Raw genomic sequence first — 18,427 nt, forward strand, 5'->3', positions numbered from 1 at the left:
GCGACGACGAGAAAATCGGCTAAGGATCTCAGTCCACAATGGGTACAATGCACCTTGTAAGGCACCCTTCCCCAATTGGCTCGCTCTTCGGGAAAATTTTGAAGAATGAAGGTCAAACCGTACAGGGGACCCTCACATAAAGGCCAAAACGTGTGAAACTCCTTTTAGTCGCCTCGTACGACAGGAGGAATACCTAGGGCCTATTCTAACCCTCGGACCCGCAGGGGAAGGGGGGCGAAGGGGGGGGGGGGGGGGGGGGGACCGATCAGCTGTCTGACACCCTCTGTATAATAGGCACTGCTCATGCGTGGTTTTTACATCTTTGGACGGGTTTAGTGACATCTCTGAACAGTCAAAGGGACTGTGTCTGTGATACAATATCCACGTCAACGTCTACCTTCAGGAGTTCTGGGAACCGGGGCAATGCAAAACTTTTTTTGATGTGTGTATTTGCTACTCTATGCTTCCTAATCTCACTGGGAAACGATGGTTAATTTTTCTCATTATTCACTTTCTTTACAAAGTGAGAATGGCACTTCTTACAGCACTGGATTTAGGATAAAAAGGGTTCAAAATTCCAGTCAGGCCTTCCACAACTCTGTTTTCCACAGTTTCCTTAAACTGCAGTGGATGAATGTTAAAATGATTCTTTTAAAAAAGACACAGCTGAGTTCATTACCCAGTCTTTTCCAATTCCAGCCTGTGCTCAATCTTAGACAATACCAATGGGATTTTCAACCTGTCTCCCATTTTCACTATCTTTTATAGCATGTATTTATCTTTCACATAGCTTAAATACGTTTTATGTGGAGATATAGTTACTCCACATATTTATTCTCAAAGCTGAATCTTTTATGCTGGGTGAGGGGGACAAGTAAACAACAATCTGTTTCTTTCTGATGCTGCTGGATAAAACACACAAACTGAAAGTTATACGCTCACATTGAAATGCAAGTATTTGCACCGACTATACAGACTGATTGAGTTTTTTATAGGAATTGGGAGGGGGAGTGGGGGGGTAGGCTATCAACTGCAGCATGCTATATGCATTTCCTGGAAAAAAAAAGTATCAGTTGTGTTACAATGTTTCCTTTGTACTTCTCAGTAAGGTTTCTTTACTCTTGTCACCCAAGGGGGACAAAACGAGCCTCGAGTATATCTTTTAACCATTCATTGGTTGGCTGGTTGGTTAAAGGGACCAAACTACTAGGTAATCAGCCCTACATGACTGTATATCAGAGATGGCCCACCGTGAAAAGCCTAGGGGAAGAAAACCCCAAGGTCTACCACAGATCAACAAAGGCTAGGAAAAAAAAGAAGAAGAAGAAGAAGAAGAAGAAGAAAGGGGGGATATGGGAAGAAAGACAGGCAAGGTGCCCCATCTAGGGAGCAGCCGGAAGCCCCCAGAAAGCAGCATACAGAGGTACCAAGCATGGATAGACGTAAGACGAACAAGTTGAACAGATCATCCAAGAAGGGAAAAGGAGGGGGGGGGGGGGGGCGAAGAGTAAAATAGCAGGCAGTGTGAGGGCCGGGGTGGACCAGGAAGCCTGGACAGCAGCAGCCCAGTCTGAGAAGAGGAGGCATCAAAGTGTTCTACCAACCCCTCAATGGGCCGATAAGGTTAAGTGGCACTCCCTTAAAGAGACTGGTAAAAGCCCCCTTCATGAATAAAACATAAAACTAAGTCAGCTGCTGAGGCATCGACTCCTAACACCAGGAGTAGCAAGTCTGGAAGATTGAAGTGTTTGCCACAGGGTGGCTATATCTCGACAGTCCAGAAAAATGTAGACCACCAACAAACAAGAACAACAACAACAACAGTGAAGTGGGTCCTCGTGATGGAGGAGATTACCACGAGTCAGCCAAGTACGGCTGATGCGGAGTGCACAAAGGACGGTAGAGTTCTTGCAAGAGGCCTGCATAGAAGACTGTGTAGTCTCATTTATCACCCGTAAAGTCAAAGTGAGCCATTCTGTATCCCAGATCCCTCATACTTGATGGTGTAATGTAGACCAGAAGTCTGTTTCTGGAATACTGATCTCAAGAGTTGGCTCACTGGTAGCCAGTTTGGCCAAGCTATCAGCAAGTTCATTCCTCGGGATCCCAAGACGGCCCAGGGTACAGACGAAAGTCACTTAGTGTCCACACTGTTCAAGGGCATACAGAGAATCCAGGATAGCCATGACCAAGGGATGGCGAGGGTAACAATGGTTGAAAGCTTGTGAACTGCTCAAGGCATCGCTGCAGATGAGAAAGGGCTCACCAGTGCAGGAGTGGATATGCTCAAGAACACGAAATACGGCTACCAAATCCATAGTGTAAACAGTACAGCCATCCGGCAAGGAGTGCAGTTCAGTACGTCCCACCTGAGTATAAGCAAAGTGTACATGACCAGCAACCACCAACCTATCAGTATAGACTACTTCCGAACCCCGGGATGTGCCAAAAATGGAGAAAAATTGGCGGTGGAGGGCCTCAAGATGAACTAAGTCTTTCGGACCTTGTGATAGGTCAAGATGAAGCTGTGGGTGAGGGATGTGCCACAGAGGTGTACATGAGTCGGCCAAGAGGAGAGGTGGTAGAGGGAACAAAAGGAGCTCAGAGAGGAAGGACTCAATGCAGATTGCGATTGTAATCCCTGATCTAGGTTGCCACTGCAGGAGATTTGGATACAGGATGATACTGTGGGAAGCGGCAAGTCAAACCCGGAAAGTACGGTGTGATAAGAAGTTCTGGATAAAAATCGGTAGCAGAATCTGGAGACCCCATTCATGTGTGGTAGATAGGATTCAGTGTAACCATGTGGTGTCATAAGCCTTTTGCAGGTCAAAGAAGGAGGCTATAAGCTGTTGACGTCAGGCGAAAGGTGTTTCGATGGCAGACTCCAGGTAAACCAGACTATCAGTAGTGGAATAGCCTCAGCAAAAACCACCCTGGGATGGAGTCACAAGACACCGAGACTCGAGGATCCAACAAAGCTGTCAGCTCACCATATCACAGAGACCATTGGTGAGACTAATTGGGTGATAACTACCCATCCCTATAAGGTGCTTACCCGGTTTCAGTACTGGGACAATGCTGCTTTCCGCCACTGCAATGGGAACTCGCCCTCACTCCAAATGCGGTTAAAGATGGCAAGGGTATGACACTGACAATCCAGCGATAGGTGCTTAGTCATTTGGTTGTAAATGTGGTCCTTCCTGGGGCTGTATCAGAGCAGTGGGATAGGACATTGACAAATTCCCATTTGCTGAACAGAGCATTATATGGCTCCAGATGGCGCCCAGTAAAAGATAATTGCTTTCGCTCTACACACTGTTTTGGGACACAAAAGGCATGTTGATAATTCTCAGACACACAGGCTCGAGCACAATGCAGAGTAAAATGTTTGCTGACAGCATCTAAGTCAGTGTAGACAGTGCCCATTCAAGCTAATACGAGGTACACCTGCAGGTGTCTGGTATCTGTAGTGATGTCCAATCTTGGCCCAAACCTGTGAAGGAGATGTGCATAGCCCGATGTTTGAAACATTCTCGCTTCTGTCGTTTTATTCGGTGACGGATCCAGACACAGAGCTGCTTACAGGCAATGAGGTGCTCCACTGACAGGTGACACTTGTGGTGTTGGAGAGCCCCACCTTAAGATCTCTAATGGCTTCTGTGATTACTGATGACCACCAAAGTACTGTCTTAAGTTGGGGTGGGCCCAAGGAACAGGGGATCACTAAATCAGCTGCTGAAAGAATGTCTGTAATTGTATTGTGGATTGCCTTATTGATATCTCCATGTGGTGGGCTGCCAAGGGTGACAGCAGAGGTGAAAGCACCCCAGTCAATACTATTGAGAGCCTTTCTGGGCAGGCATCCAGGGGAGTGACATTGAACGAGCAACAGAAAGATCATAAAGTGGTCACTACCACAGGTCATCGTGAACCTCCAGTGGATGGATAGGAGAAGACAAGGACTGCAGATGGAAAGGTCAATGGCAGAAAAGTTCCATGTGTCACACTGAAGTGTGTGTGGGCTCCAGTACTCAAGAGGCAAAGGTCAAGTTTTGCCAGTAAGTTTTTAAGGTCTTGACCACAGCCAGTGATCGTGGTTCCGCCCCACAGAGGGCTATGGGCATTGAAATCACCCAAAACTAGAAAGGTGGGGAAAGCTGAGAAACCAATGCAAATAATATGTTCTGAGACACTTCACCACTGGGAGAGAGGTAAGAACTGCAGACAGTAATATCCTTAAATGCCCTTACCTGAACAGCCACAGTTTCCAAAGATGTATTAAGAAGCACAAGTGTGCTATATAAAGTGTCCAGAGCATACATGCAGAAACTGCCCGCCACCCTGTCATATGTAGCACGATTCTTAAAATAGACCTAGCATCCACAAAGGGCTGGGGTCCACATTGCTGGAAACCTAGTTTCCTGAAGGGCAATGCAGAAGGCAAGGGAAATGCTTAAAATATGTCTTAGTGCAGCCAGATGATGAAAAAAACTACTACAATTCCACTGGAGAATAAGGTTGTCACTCTACTGTGAGGCCATGAAGAGATCAAGGAGGCAGGTTATGCCACAGGGTCACCTGCTGCCACTGGTTGAGGGGTTATGGCATCAACACACACAGGTTCTGGCTTCCGTTGTGTGGTGCGACCCGGGGACTCAGGGGCTGCCGAACTCTCCGCCTGGACTACAGGAGTGGAAAATGTGGGATCTGGTGGTGTAGGGGCCACTGGAATCTCCTTCTTCTTGGAAGTCTACTTCTTATCTTTCCTCTCCTTAGAGAATTTGTATGATTGTGAGTGCTTCTCTGAATCAGTTTCAGGTAATGATGATATGATGATGATTGTGGTGGTGGTGGTGGTGGTGGTGGTGGTGGTGGCGGCGGCGGCGGCGGCAGCAGTGAAGCCCCGAAACTGGCAGTCTGTGGCTCCTGTAGCCACTAGCTAGTGCCCATCCCCAAGTATCTGTTTTTTTTTTTTTTTTTGCCTAATTTAAGTGGCTGGCACAGAAGTGACATCAGGTGGTTCAGATGTAGCCACCTCAAGTGAGCTGTATACCTCCACCAGAGAAGCAGAACTCTGAAGAACTGCAAAAGCAGGTGAATGGACAAAGGATAATAGTCATCAGAGACTTTAATGCACGTGTAAGGAGTGAAAGACAGGGGTATGAAATGTACTGGGAACAGAAGGATGGGGAAGTAGAAATGAAGAAGGAATTCTGCAAGTGGAATGGTTTAGTAACACTGATTTTGGAAGAAACAGATCCACAAAGTAATGAGGTACAGCAGGAATATAGGGCAACAATATTTGGTGGATTACATGCTCTATGACTGGGAAATGAAGAGGACTGTAACGGATATAAAGCTACTACTGTCTGCGGCTAATGGCTGGTACCCCTGGCTACTGGTGAAGAGTATGAGAATCATGAAGGAATCATAGACAACAGATAACCAGAAAATGATGACTAGAGTACAGAAACTGAAGGAAAAAAAGAAATCTAGGAAGAATATCAGGAGATTATAAGGGAAAGATTACCAAAGGATGAACAAAAACCTGAAAAGAGGAATGGGGACAATTTAAAAGTGCTATGGTAGAAAGTGCAGTAGCTGTATGCAGAAGGATGAGTGGCAGAAAACTGTAGAAGGAGACACCATGACGGAATGAAAGAGTCAAGCAGGTAGTGGGAAAGAAGACCAAGACCTTCATGCTGTAGTTCCACGAAAGTACCAAATTAGCAAGAGAGGAGTATAAGAAAAAGAACAAAGAGGCAAGTAAGAGGGTCACTGAGAAGAGAAGAAAGTGGATGGAAGAATGGACAAAGAAGACTGAGGCAGCTAGCAGAGGAAGTCAGAAACCACTATATATGGAATGGTCAAAAGTAAGAGGAGATGTTTGAGAGAGGATGCAACTATGATGAATAAAAATGGGAAGGAGTTTAATAACAGAGAGACACTGAAGATATTGTGGAAGGAGTATTCTGCTAAATCCAAACAGAGTTGGAGATGAGGATAACAAACTAGAGGAGGTAGAAGTAAACTCGGGGGGAGGGGGACCTGAAACGCACAAGATGAGAGGAGGAATAGAACCAGGTATGGATGGGCGAAGTGTCGAAATGGTGAAGGCAGCAGGAGAGGTTGGGAAACAGTAGCTGTATCATGTGATGATGGTAGTATGGAATGAGAAGATTGGAAGAGGGCACCAACTGTCCCTATATTCAAGAAAGGTAGTAGGAAGGATAGAAGAAACTACAGGGTAGTGCCAAGGTGTATGAAAAGACCCTGGAGGGCAGAAGTTGAACAAGAATCGAGAACAGATTGAGGGAGGAACAGCACGACTTCAGATCTGGCAAGTGAACTGTTGATATATTTGCAGAGAGGCAGCTCCAAGAGCACCATTATGAATCTGGGGAAGACCTTCTGATGGCCTTTCTCGATACAGAAAAAACATTTGATAGCATCTGCAGAAGAAGCAGGGACTAGAAAAGAAGGGAGTGGAAACAGAGACAACAAGCAGAGTAGTGGAAGAGATGTCTCTCCACGTATGACTTGTGTGAAAGTGGGAAATGAAGGACAGATTGGTTCTAGCAAACAACTGGTGGGAAACAGGGCAGTGCATTGCCACCTCTCCTCTTCATTGTGATCTTGGATGAGATAATGACTAAGATGGCAGAAAAAACTGGAGAAGACAAGATGAAGCAATGTATGAATTTCTGGAGTCTTTGAGCTGTTATCCCTCGGGCAGTAACTTGTTGAAAGAAACGAAATTTTGCCACCTTTTACAACTTTATGCGCTCTCTTAAAAATAATACTATAAAGAGTTACAAGCCATATTCAGCCAGAAAATTTTAGACAAAATCGCCAGAAGAAATATCAGAGTTTTGCTTCCTATATCTCAGGAACTAAAGGTATTATGCAAGTGAAACTTGGCATGTAGTAAGCGAATGACACAAGGTTCGCAAGCACAAAGTTTCATGTATGCACTACTTTCCCATAATGAATAAATGAAGTGCAAAATGAAAGATTTTGGAAAAATACAAAAAAAAACACTGTATTTTCAACTTGATTTTTCCAAAAAACTATGTCCTGTGAAATTTTATAAACTGAGCTTATTAGAAAGACCATAGTTTTAACCACCAAAATAGTGTATTTGATTATCCAAAGCGTACTAAAAATGCTAGATTGTGTAAAGCAAAGTTGGGCACAAAAATCCCAGCATGGAAAAAATGTAAACTTGAGATTCTTATATCTTGTAGAGTAAACACATCCTGAACATTAAACTTAATACACAATAACTTGGCGGCATAACGATGTGGTATACAAAATTTCATTCACTTACAATTAAAGATGATTTTTGTGAAAACGTAAAAATAGGGTATATTCGACACCTCGTTTACAAATACCATTTTCTATTAAAGCTTCAAAACAAGTCTCATTTGAAACAACATGTTTTAATCCATGCCTTCAGCCCCAAAGAGAGGGTTTAATTTCCAACATGGACTAGCAATGCTACATAAATTGAAGCAAACCAGCCAGAAGTATTGCACTGTGGATAAAGTTTTAACTTTTGCTTCTTATATTTCGTTGATTAAAGGTATGATAAACATGAAACTTTGTAGGCAACAACTTAGTAACATAAGGTTTTCAAATAGAAAATACCATTCACGTACTGATTTCTAAATTTCTACAAAGTCAGTCCAAACTTGATTTTCAAATGGTTCAAATGGCTCTGAGCACTATGGGACTTAACAGCTGTGGTCATCAGTCCCCTAGAACTCAGAACTACTTAAACCTAACTAACCTAAGAACATCACACACATCCATGCCCAAGGCAGGATTCGAACCTGTGACCGTAGCAGTCGCGCAGTTCCAGACTGCGTGCCTAGAACCGCGAGACCACCATGGCCGGCAAACTTGATTTTCGTAAATATTACAATGATAGGTCACATTCAATTTGCTTTTAGAAAATCTGTTTTTCATTAATGATTTTAAACTAATCACAGTTGGAAGGAGTATGTTTTCAACCAATCAGAAAATCTCATTCTACCTTTCAATGTGGGTTAACAATACCTGAAAATCACGGACAAATTTGAGGGACTCTTATCAAGCAAACAGGCTATATTGCAACAACCTGTTGTCCATGCTTTGTTGCATGTGGATTTTATTTTTAAATTGTTAAGTAATATATCACTATATCACATTAGTCCATGGAGACATTGTCACTACCAGTTCAATAACACAAACCAACAACCCCAATGCCACAGGGATCATGCCCAATAGCTGTGCAATACAAGCCACTGGTGGGTTTCTTCATCCAGGTTCCCAAGCCTGTAATTTGGTTTCTTAATTCAGGTTCCAAAACCTTGTGGAGATATCTGCCTGCTTACAAAGTCATTTGTCATGTACCTCATTTATATATCTTATTTTAAAAATAAAAAATAAATAAATAAAAAAAAACATTCCACGACACACAGAGACAGGTTGCTATAACGTAGAATGGCTTGACGGGCTCCCTCAAATTTGTATGATTTTCTGAATGCTTGAAAACACACACTTTCCAACTCTGATTGGTCTGAAATTGATTACAAAAAAACAGATTTTCTAAGACGAAATTGAATATGATCTATTTTTGTAATATTTACGAATTTCAAGTTTGAACTGATTTTGTAGAAATTTAGAAAGCAATGTGTGAATGATGTTTTTTATTGGAATACTTTACGATATTAAGTTGTTGTGAGTTTCATGTTTATCCTGCCTTTAATAGTGAGATATAACAAGCCAAAGTTAAAACTTTATCAGCAGTGTGATTTTACCGGTTAGTTTGCCTCAATTTACACAGCACTGTTAGCCCATGTTGGAAATCAAACCTGGTGGGGTGGGGTGGGGTGGGGGTTAAAACACATCATTTCTAATAAGACTTTTCTGTAGCTTCAACATAAAACTGTGTTAGTAAAATGAAGTGCTGAATACACTCTATTTTCACCTTTTCACAAAGATCATCTTTTCGACTAATTTACAGATTACTGGAACACAGAAGGTGAATGAAGTTTTGTATGCCACATCCTTGTGCTGCCAAGCTATTGCATATTAGGTTTCATGTTCGTCATGCATTTACTCTACAAGATAAAAGAATCCGAAGTTTATGTTTTTTCTGTGCTGAATTTTCGTGCCCAACTTTGTTGTACACTATCTAGCATTGTTAGCGTGTGACTTGTTTTGACGGTTAAAACTATGGTCTTTCTAATGAGCCCGGTTTATAAAATCTTACAGTACACAAGTTTTTGGGAAAATGAGGTCGAAAAAATTGCATTTTTTTACATTTTCACAGGATCTTCAACTCTGCACTTCATTTATTCAGTATGAGAAAGTGGTACATAAATGGAACTTTGTATTTGAGAACCTTGAGTTGATTGGTTACTACATGCCAAGTTTCACGTGCGTCATACATTTAGTTCCAGAGATATAAGAAGCCAAACTTTTAATATTTTTTCAACAACTTTGTCCAAAATTTTATGGTTGAATATGACCTGTAAAATTCTTTCCATTATTATTTCCAACAAAATGCATGATGCCATACAAGATTATCAAATGTTATTTTTTTCAAGAAAACATTGTCAGAGATATAACAGTTCATATTCACTAGAAATTCATCCTCGGTCTGCGCGAAGTCGCGCATGGAGTCAAAGAAGTGACTATATCTCAATGAGTATTTCTTTGACGAACATGAAAGTTTACAAATGTTTATTGGGGCCATGTGCGAATGATCACACAAAAATTCAATGAAATCCACGATGGTCGAGCAAGACAATGTTCCAAATTGGCATTGAATGACCCAACAGAAATATGAAAAAAAAGGAGAATTCTACATAAAATGAGCTCCTTAAAACCAAATTCAGTAACCAAGAAATCTTCAGGATGGTTAAGTGGCACACTAGAGGGGGTAGTTCCCTAGATGCTGGCAGGAAATTAGTTTGTGTGGGGTCATTATCAATACCAACTGAGAATACATAATACTATAGTGTGGGTGTCAATTGTACAGAAGCAAAACTGTATGTGGATACCTGAACTTTCTTTCCCCAATAAATGTCTAAACCACAGAAAAATTTTTTACAGTCTCTACAGAGTGCTAACAATAAATTACCTAACTCAACCATAATAATAATTTCAATCTACAAGATATTAACTCAAGAGACATGCATCACTCATAGAGAATAAATGGAAGGAAGGAAAGGGACAACAGTGTGAATATCTAAATTACATGCATATTCCGCAAGCCACCGTATGGTGCGTGGCGGAGGATACCCTATACAGCTATGCAGTCTTCTCTTTTTCTGTTCGAAAAGAACGTCGCCTTCCCTCCAGGGATTCCCATTTGAGATCACAAAGCATCTACGTAACACCTGCATGTTGTTCGAACCTCCTGGTAACAAATCTAACAACCCGCCTTTAAATTGTTTCTATGTCTTCCTTTAATCCAGCCAGGTGTAGATCCAAAACACTCGAGCAGTACTCAAGAACAGTATCCTAAAAATTCTCCCAATAAACTGTAGTTGACCATTTGTCTTCCCTACCTCAACACTGGCATGCTCATTCCATTTCATATCGCTCTTCAACATTACATCCAGATATTTAAATGACGTGACTCTGTCAAGCAGGACCTACTAACACTGTATCAGAGCATTACGGGTTTGCTTTTGAGCAGTCCTATCACATTTCGCCAGGGCAGTCCTGGCAATACCTTTGCCATCAACAGCAACATACTGGGTTATATTAACAAAGAAGTCTCTGAGCCACTCACATATTGGGGGACCTATTCCATATGCTTGTACATTCATTAGCAGTCTGCAGTGAGGTACCGTGTCAACTGATTTTTGGAAATCAAGAAATATTTAATCAGCCTGTTGCCCTTCATCCATAGTTCACAGTCCATCATGTGAGATAAGGACAAGCTGTGTTTCACAAGAGAGATGCTTTCTGAAACCGTGCTGATTTGTGGACATAAGCTTCTCAATCTCTAGGAAATTTATTATATTCGACATCAGATTATTTTCTAGAATTCTGGAGCAAACCAATGTTAAGGATATTGGCATGTATCTTTGCAGGTCCATTCTCTTGCCCTTCTTGTACACAGGAGTCACCTGCATTTCTTCCAGTCACTTGGGACTTTAAGAAGTGCTGGGCGAGAGATTCATGATAATGCAAACTAAGGGCCCAATGCTTTAGTGTACTCTTTGCAAAAGCAAATTGGGATTCCATCCGGGTCCTGGTGACTTATTTGTTTTCAACTGTTTCTCTACGCCAGGGACGCTTATTACTATGTTGTTCACACGGGACTCTGGGTGATGGTCAAATGACGCGTGACTGATTTCTTGAATGCGGGATTTAAAACTTTGGCTTTCGTTTTGCTATCTTCAACTGCCACACCAGACCGGTCAATGAGTAATTGGATGGAAGCCTTAGACCCCTTTAGCTACTTTACGTAGGACTAGAATTTTCTCAGGTTCTAGGCCAGATCTTTTGCTAAGATATGACGGTGGAAGTTGTATGCTTTGCACTTAGATTTTTTCACAGATGCTTGAATTTCTACTAACCTTTGCCTCTTATCATGTGCGTGTTCTCTTTTGACAAGAGTCTACAAACAATCTTTGCTTCCTCAGCATTTTCCAAATCAAATTTTGTTGCTAAGCCACAGTGGGTCTTTTCCCCATCATTAATCCACTTACTAGGCAAATACTTGTCCACAGGACGATTTACAATCTTTTTAAACTTTGCCCATAACGGCTCTATGGAATTGAATGATCGCAATTCATTGTCATTCATGTGAATATTACTTCTAAAATAAACAATGAATCCTCCAAATACAAAAATGCTTACTGTATAAAGCACGTTTAGTTTGAAGTAAAATTATAAAGCAACAGATAAATTATTAACTACCAAGCTTGCATAATTGTAAAGTAAAGCAGGAAAAATTTCTTTTTGTTGGCTGGATCTGTTAAAACCATAATCATGAAACAGCTGAAGTGTCCAAAAGAAACATGCATCACTGGCAATAAAAGCATGGTGAAGATACTGGATAAGTATGTGGCAGATATTGAAAGGTAGTAAAGGTCCATCATAAGTCAACAAATATAGTAACTACAGTGTTGGCTGCACTATAATTTCAAAAGAAATTCATGGTTTTCAGATAAATAAAACTTAAATTTTGCTCATTGTTTAAATCAATTTTTGAGGTGATATTTGCAAAAGTAGCCATTTCTACTGCTGCAGCTAAGGAAAATGGATGGATAATTGCGGATATTAAGAACTCCTCAGACACATTTTAATTTCTCAGTTCTCAAGAACTATCATAAGTATAAAAAAATATACAGGAAGATACTGCTTGAAGCAAAAATCATTCAATGTAAAATTAATATATAATGCAGAAAATAAAGGCAAAGTAGTGTGGGAGGTCATAAAACAAGAAACTGAAAAAGGCAGACACAAGAATAACAACATACAAATGAAATGGAAATGAGTGTTTGGCATCATTGACCAGGAGGCCCCTTGCGGGGCAGGACCAGACAACTTGGTGCAGGTCTTATTACATTCGATGCCACATTGGGCGACCTGCACTCCGGATGGGGATGAAAAACAACACCCAGTCCCTGAGCGGAGAAAATCTCCGACCCAGCCGGGAATCGAACCCAGGCCCGTAGGATGGCAATCCGTCACGCTGACCACTCAGCTATCGGGGCACACAACATACAAGTGAAAGATGGGGATAAAACAATAGAAAGTCCTCAGGAATTGGCAATTTTTGTCAATGATAATTTCTCTGGTATTAGAGAGAGAAAGAGAGAGAGAGAGAGAGAGAGAGAGAGAGAGAGAGAGAGAGAGAGAGAGAGAGAGAGAGAGAGAGAGAGGGGGGGGGGTGGAGAGAGGGAGGGGAGGGGGGGGGAGAGAGAACAGACTGTGTCCATCTTTAAGTACTAATATATTGGTCATACAAGTTAATATTTTGCTCCACAGTAGTTCAGTACTGTGAAGACAATTTTTCAAAACCAGGTAAGATCAATGTGTGCCTACGGATAATGAAAAGCAAATTAACTATATAAGTTAACATTGTATTTTCTTTTCTCTTCTCTTCTAGGAACTATGCATTATCTCACAAGTTAACCTATGGTAGTGGAATAAAAGTTATTACAAATAACACTCAGCTACTGAGTCAGTATTTGAAAGGTGTGATTATTAACACAAAGCACCATTATTAGCATTCATCTACCAACTGATTACTACATTAAAGCTGTTACTTAGTATCGAAAACACAAGCTTTGTGTTTTGAGAGGCTAGTCACATTTGTACACTTACTGAACATATACTCCATACTCAATTTTCAGTGCATTGCATAAAGCATTTTGTATCAGTATCAGATTTCCTGTTCCCTTCCATTTGCACATGGAGTGAGGTGAAAAATGACATCATACACTTTGGTATGAGTCCTACTCTCTCTTAACTTATTCCCATGGTCCCTTTGTGGAATGTACGATGGAGGAAGCAAAACTATGAACAGTCTTCCTCAAATCACTGTTTGTTATATTTACCCAGCAGTTTTAAGTGTAACTTTTATTATAAAGACTCCTATTGACGTACCCTAAGTATCTGTGTTACACACTTTTTGTGCGAGCTGAATGAATCTTATGACCATAGAAGCCTGCCTCACAATTAGTTTGTCGTCTGCTGGCAATTGTATCTGTTAACGACTCCAAATGCTAGAGTAATGGCCACACTACCCTCTTGTGTGTGGTCTTATTTATTCTTACAGCAAAAGTAGTTGGACTGGAAGAGGCTATATGTTTGTTTTCCAATTCTGAGCATCCATCAATATACGTACTTAAGAATTTAAGTTGTTTTTAATCTTGTATAGTATTTCCTATTGGTGCCATATACAGTTTCCTTTATTGTTGCAGTACTTATTTGTAATTTCCCCATCCTCAAAAATATTAGTCTTTCCCTTCTCTTCCCTAGTACTGATTCCTCATATTCAGTCCATTTCGTATTATTAGCCCTAAGACACTTAACGCTCTGACAAATAACAATCAGAAATTTAAGAATACAAAGTCTACATGTTTGCCTCCACCTAATATTTTCAACACATGGGGTGTGTGTGTGTTTGTGGGGAGGAGGGGGGGGAGGGAGGGGGGAAGCAGTGCTTCAAGAAAGCTGGTTTTGCAAACATATGCTGAGATTTTTTGAGATGCTTGTTTTCCTCTAGTGCTGACGATATTTTTGAGCAAGGAATATGCTCCAAGATTATGCAAAACTGATTTTAGTATTACTGCTCTGCAAAACTGCCCAAATTGTCTCAAAACGATTTTTATACATAATAATTCCATGCACTTTTTTCCAATCACATGGGGCTATTCAACAAATACAAGCCAATGTGTTAATTCAACAGTCTACTAGGTATAAAAACCTATCTGAATTCTGTCAGGGCATGGTATCTTGTTTGCTCTGAATAAATTGGATTTCAATTCCAGGAACACTTGTTTCAATATTACTCATTTCTGGGTTTGTGCAGAGGCTAAATATTATAGTAGTTCATATCATATCACTTACAACTAAGTGCTGATCTCTACCGTATCACACTGTTCTATGGATACAACACTGTTAGACAGCTCAATGAGTTTCTAAAGTATTTTACCTCAATAATCCCACCAAATGCCGAAGAACACTATCCTCATTTGCCATACATGAAGTGTTTGATATTTTAACATCTGTGTAACAGTTGCCACATTTCCTGCTTGTGTAAGACCTCAATACAACAGTAAATCATATTCGCTACAAAGTCATGCATTCATGCAGGTTTATTCACATTAGCACAAAATTTTCAGGTTTTCTCCAATTGGTATTCCTGTAACTCTGAACAGGATACTGGTACAAATGTTTTGGTGATCCAAGAGCAATAAAACACTGAATAATTTACTACTAGTCTCCACATACAGAAGCTGCATCCAGAAACTCAAAGGAGAATTTTAGTTGATGAAAAGGGAGAGGGTAGTGTATACCAGAAAACATTAATCAATGCAAGAAAAAGTATCTTCTACACAGAAAAAGTATCTTCTAAACATTACGCTACACCAATGATGTGTATTTAGAAGTGTGTTAAATTGTAGAAATAAAATCTGTAATGCTTATAGAAGCTAAATAAGTGCCTGTTAAGTTCACGACATAATGCACAAAGTGAACACCATGATTTTTGTCAATATTTACAATACTACATTTTACAGTATCAATACAGACAACTGAAGTAACATGGCAAAGCAAAGGATTCAACTTTTACTGCGACCGACTTTTGGTGTCGATTCAAAACTCTACATTGCTCCAATACACACAGTCAGTCTTGGACATATATTGTGATTTCAAAGTACTCTCCTGGGCAGTGACATGCACAGCACACAATTGAAAACCATTTAGGCCTAATGAAGATTTATAAAAGGTAACGAAAGGTGAGAAGGGGGAAGAAATTCGTAATGTATTAATTAGCACAAGACAGATGATATATGAAAAATGTTAATGCAGTAAGTAAATAAAGATTAACCAACGGAATAATTAAATAAACGTTAACCATGATACTTGGGCAAGGTATAAAATATGCAGTACGCTATCACCGTTTCTTTATACGAAAATCATCAACGACAACTGAAAAAAATACTTTAATTTGCCCGGGCGGGGTTAGTAATTATAATAGGGCACAATACTCCACGTTGCAAAGAATTTTTGCACTTGACCAGCTGTTGAAAACAAAAACCACGCGGGAAATTTATGCGTGGGGGGTCATGAAATAGTACAGAGTATACATTTCACACGGGAAGCAAAGATAAATTTTTTATCTTTTATTTTAGTCTGTTTTTCTTTGCGGAACCATGGCGGTGAATTACTTCAGTACATGTATTCCACCATCTCATAGACACTGTACGGTATCCTGTATGGAAACTGCTCTATACTAGGTATTTTAAGTGATTAAATACAAAGGTGAATAAAAAATACGACATGCAACTATTTAAATATAAATTAACGGAGCCACAATGAGACTACAGATAATTTGTTTTACGAGGCAAGACATGGAAATACGGATCAGCGTTACGTACATTTGAATTCAACAATTAGACAGGAATTTGAAGGTGCAACAAATACTCTACTATTTAAAAGAGTACAAAACATCTTTTTACACGAAACAGAATTCAGAGAAAGGGCAATTAACGATGTGTTGACTGGCAACCGAGTATAATCTATCGGGCTTCAACACGAGGCAGGACATTTCGAAAGAAGTGTACAAACAATAAAAACAAATAAATACGTCACTTCAGAACTATTTACATAATTTAACTAACCTCTGCGTTGAATGCTCGGACTGAATCCATGGTTTTCTTTCTTTAGGACATTGTAATAATTGTAAATTACTCCTTACACGTCTTTAACATTCTACTAATATAATTAAAATAACACTAGTACACTTGTTCATCACTTAATTATAAGAAATAATACATATATTGGAGTCTTCATTATTGGGAACAAATATACACCACCGTCCTGAGTACAATTTTCACAAAAACCTTCACACGACGCTAGATGGGTTACGTCATGAGGAATGGCGGAGAGTTTTCGCAAGATGATTGAATGCGTCATATTTTCCAGCTAAAAGGCGTGATTGAACGTAAATGTTGCCATCTAACATTGAAACAATATGGATGATACAACATGATAGAAATAAACACATGGACGTATATAAATAAGCACAAAATAAACATCCAAGACTACAACCCGCGTGTACCTCCTTCCGACCTCAGTCGGACACTGAACGATGGGAGTTAAACAAATGCCAGTTACTTCTGTGGCGCGAAACTCATTTCTAAAGTGCAGTCGTTTTTTATAATTAATGTGCAGCTGTGCCGTAAAACAAATACATGAGATGGTTGCGATTAATACCAGTCAGTTTGCACACTGCTAATTCACTGTATATCGTGCTATAAGGGCCCGTTACCAATAAGCATGTTTTGTATCAGACCGTAATCCTATATTGTTTTGTAAGCTTTCATTATTTTGGAGCGATTCATCATCGAACTGATTGTGTTTGTGCAAACGTCACAGTTCTTGCCAGCAGCGGTTTCTCAGCCAATACTCAGAAAACTGTGTTTCATGCCGACGTACTGTTTCCAAAAGTTTTTAAGAGCTCAATCATTGAATCAATTTCAATCAAAATTCTTTGAGAAAAAAAACATGATTAGTTCTATTCTTTATACTTTCTGCCAGTGTACTTTTGCACTGAGTCCAATATGTCCAGTGAGTTGTGAAGAAGTAGTTGGACTGAGCGCAATGTGTGCAGTGATTCGTGGGAAGATCTGAATAAATGGGGTAAAATTAGTTTAAGGATTTACTAGACCCTTAACTTACCGTATTATATACTCGCATGTTTATTAACTTTTAATTGTTTTCTTGTTGTACCAAATTAACATTTCTAATACAATTGTAAAATGATTACTGCTGGTTGCATGGTCAATGTTGCTTATACCCAAATTAAATAAAACAAGTGTAAAATGTTCTGTGGTTGAGTAAACAACTAAGGTAACATACCTACAAACATTCTAATGAATTTTTTTTTAATGCTGTCAGTCAGCTTGATATGTTTCATTGGTTTCTTGATGTATTTGTGGTTTGGACTTTGGTCGAATCTCACTGTACAAATACTTGGCTCTCGGTCATCTTATAACTTATCGATACTTACTTCAATCGTACTAGGCAAGACGGCGCCAACACAAAATTGCTTATATTTTCTCTGAAATAATTGCAAGAGGAACGAGGAAAAATGATCAACACCTAAAGAAATGAGATGTCTGTTGTGATGGAATGCGCTGGACGAGTTTTACTGTCAAAACAATTGGCAGAGAAGAAATGCAGCGACACAAATGAAATCCCACATGAAGCAAGTACTGCAAATCGTTTCACAAAGCGTGAGGGCTGAACTAATGGGTATCACTTCTAGTGCGTAAATGCCAATTCGACGTGAAAGATGTTGTATTGCCGAAAATGTAAGGATGATAGGAGGAGGGAGAGTAGCTGAACTGGTAGCTGAAAAGATAAGGGGAATGGGGGCACCGTCAAAATGACAGAAGTAGCCTACTCTGATTTCAGATGTTATAGGTAAGCGTTTTCTGCTTCACCTAAAGAGACTGCCGTAAAAGAAGTCCGGATAATAGGTCACACGCAAATGAAATTTGTTGTGCATGTAAAAAATAACATGAAATTCAACTCTGCTGAAACCGGTAGTTTCTGCTTAGATCAATAGCATAATTATTACAGTATATAAATCTCTACTGGAAGTAGAGTGACAGACAGACAGACAGAAAAAAATGATAGTGCAAATTTTCGTATTAATTCTCTGAAAGATTCTTAACCC

At 40.0% G+C, this 18,427-nt stretch overlaps 1 protein-coding gene across 1 annotated transcript in view; it reads right to left on the reverse strand.

The window, feature by feature from the left end:
• LOC126470662 (uncharacterized) overlaps nucleotides 1-16,807 on the reverse strand; it is a 201,061-nt gene extending 184,254 nt beyond the window's left edge. Inside the window, exon 1 of the mRNA XM_050098653.1 lies at nucleotides 16,365-16,807. Within this exon, the coding sequence (XP_049954610.1) occupies nucleotides 16,365-16,394 (30 nt within the window). The 5' untranslated portion in view covers nucleotides 16,395-16,807. The remainder of the gene's footprint in view (nucleotides 1-16,364) is intronic.
• Between the last annotated feature and the right edge of the window lie 1,620 nt (nucleotides 16,808-18,427).

The sequence above is a fragment of the Schistocerca serialis genome, chromosome 3 (assembly GCF_023864345.2).
Source record: "Schistocerca serialis cubense isolate TAMUIC-IGC-003099 chromosome 3, iqSchSeri2.2, whole genome shotgun sequence".
Classification (NCBI taxonomy): Eukaryota; Metazoa; Arthropoda; class Insecta; order Orthoptera; family Acrididae; genus Schistocerca; species Schistocerca serialis.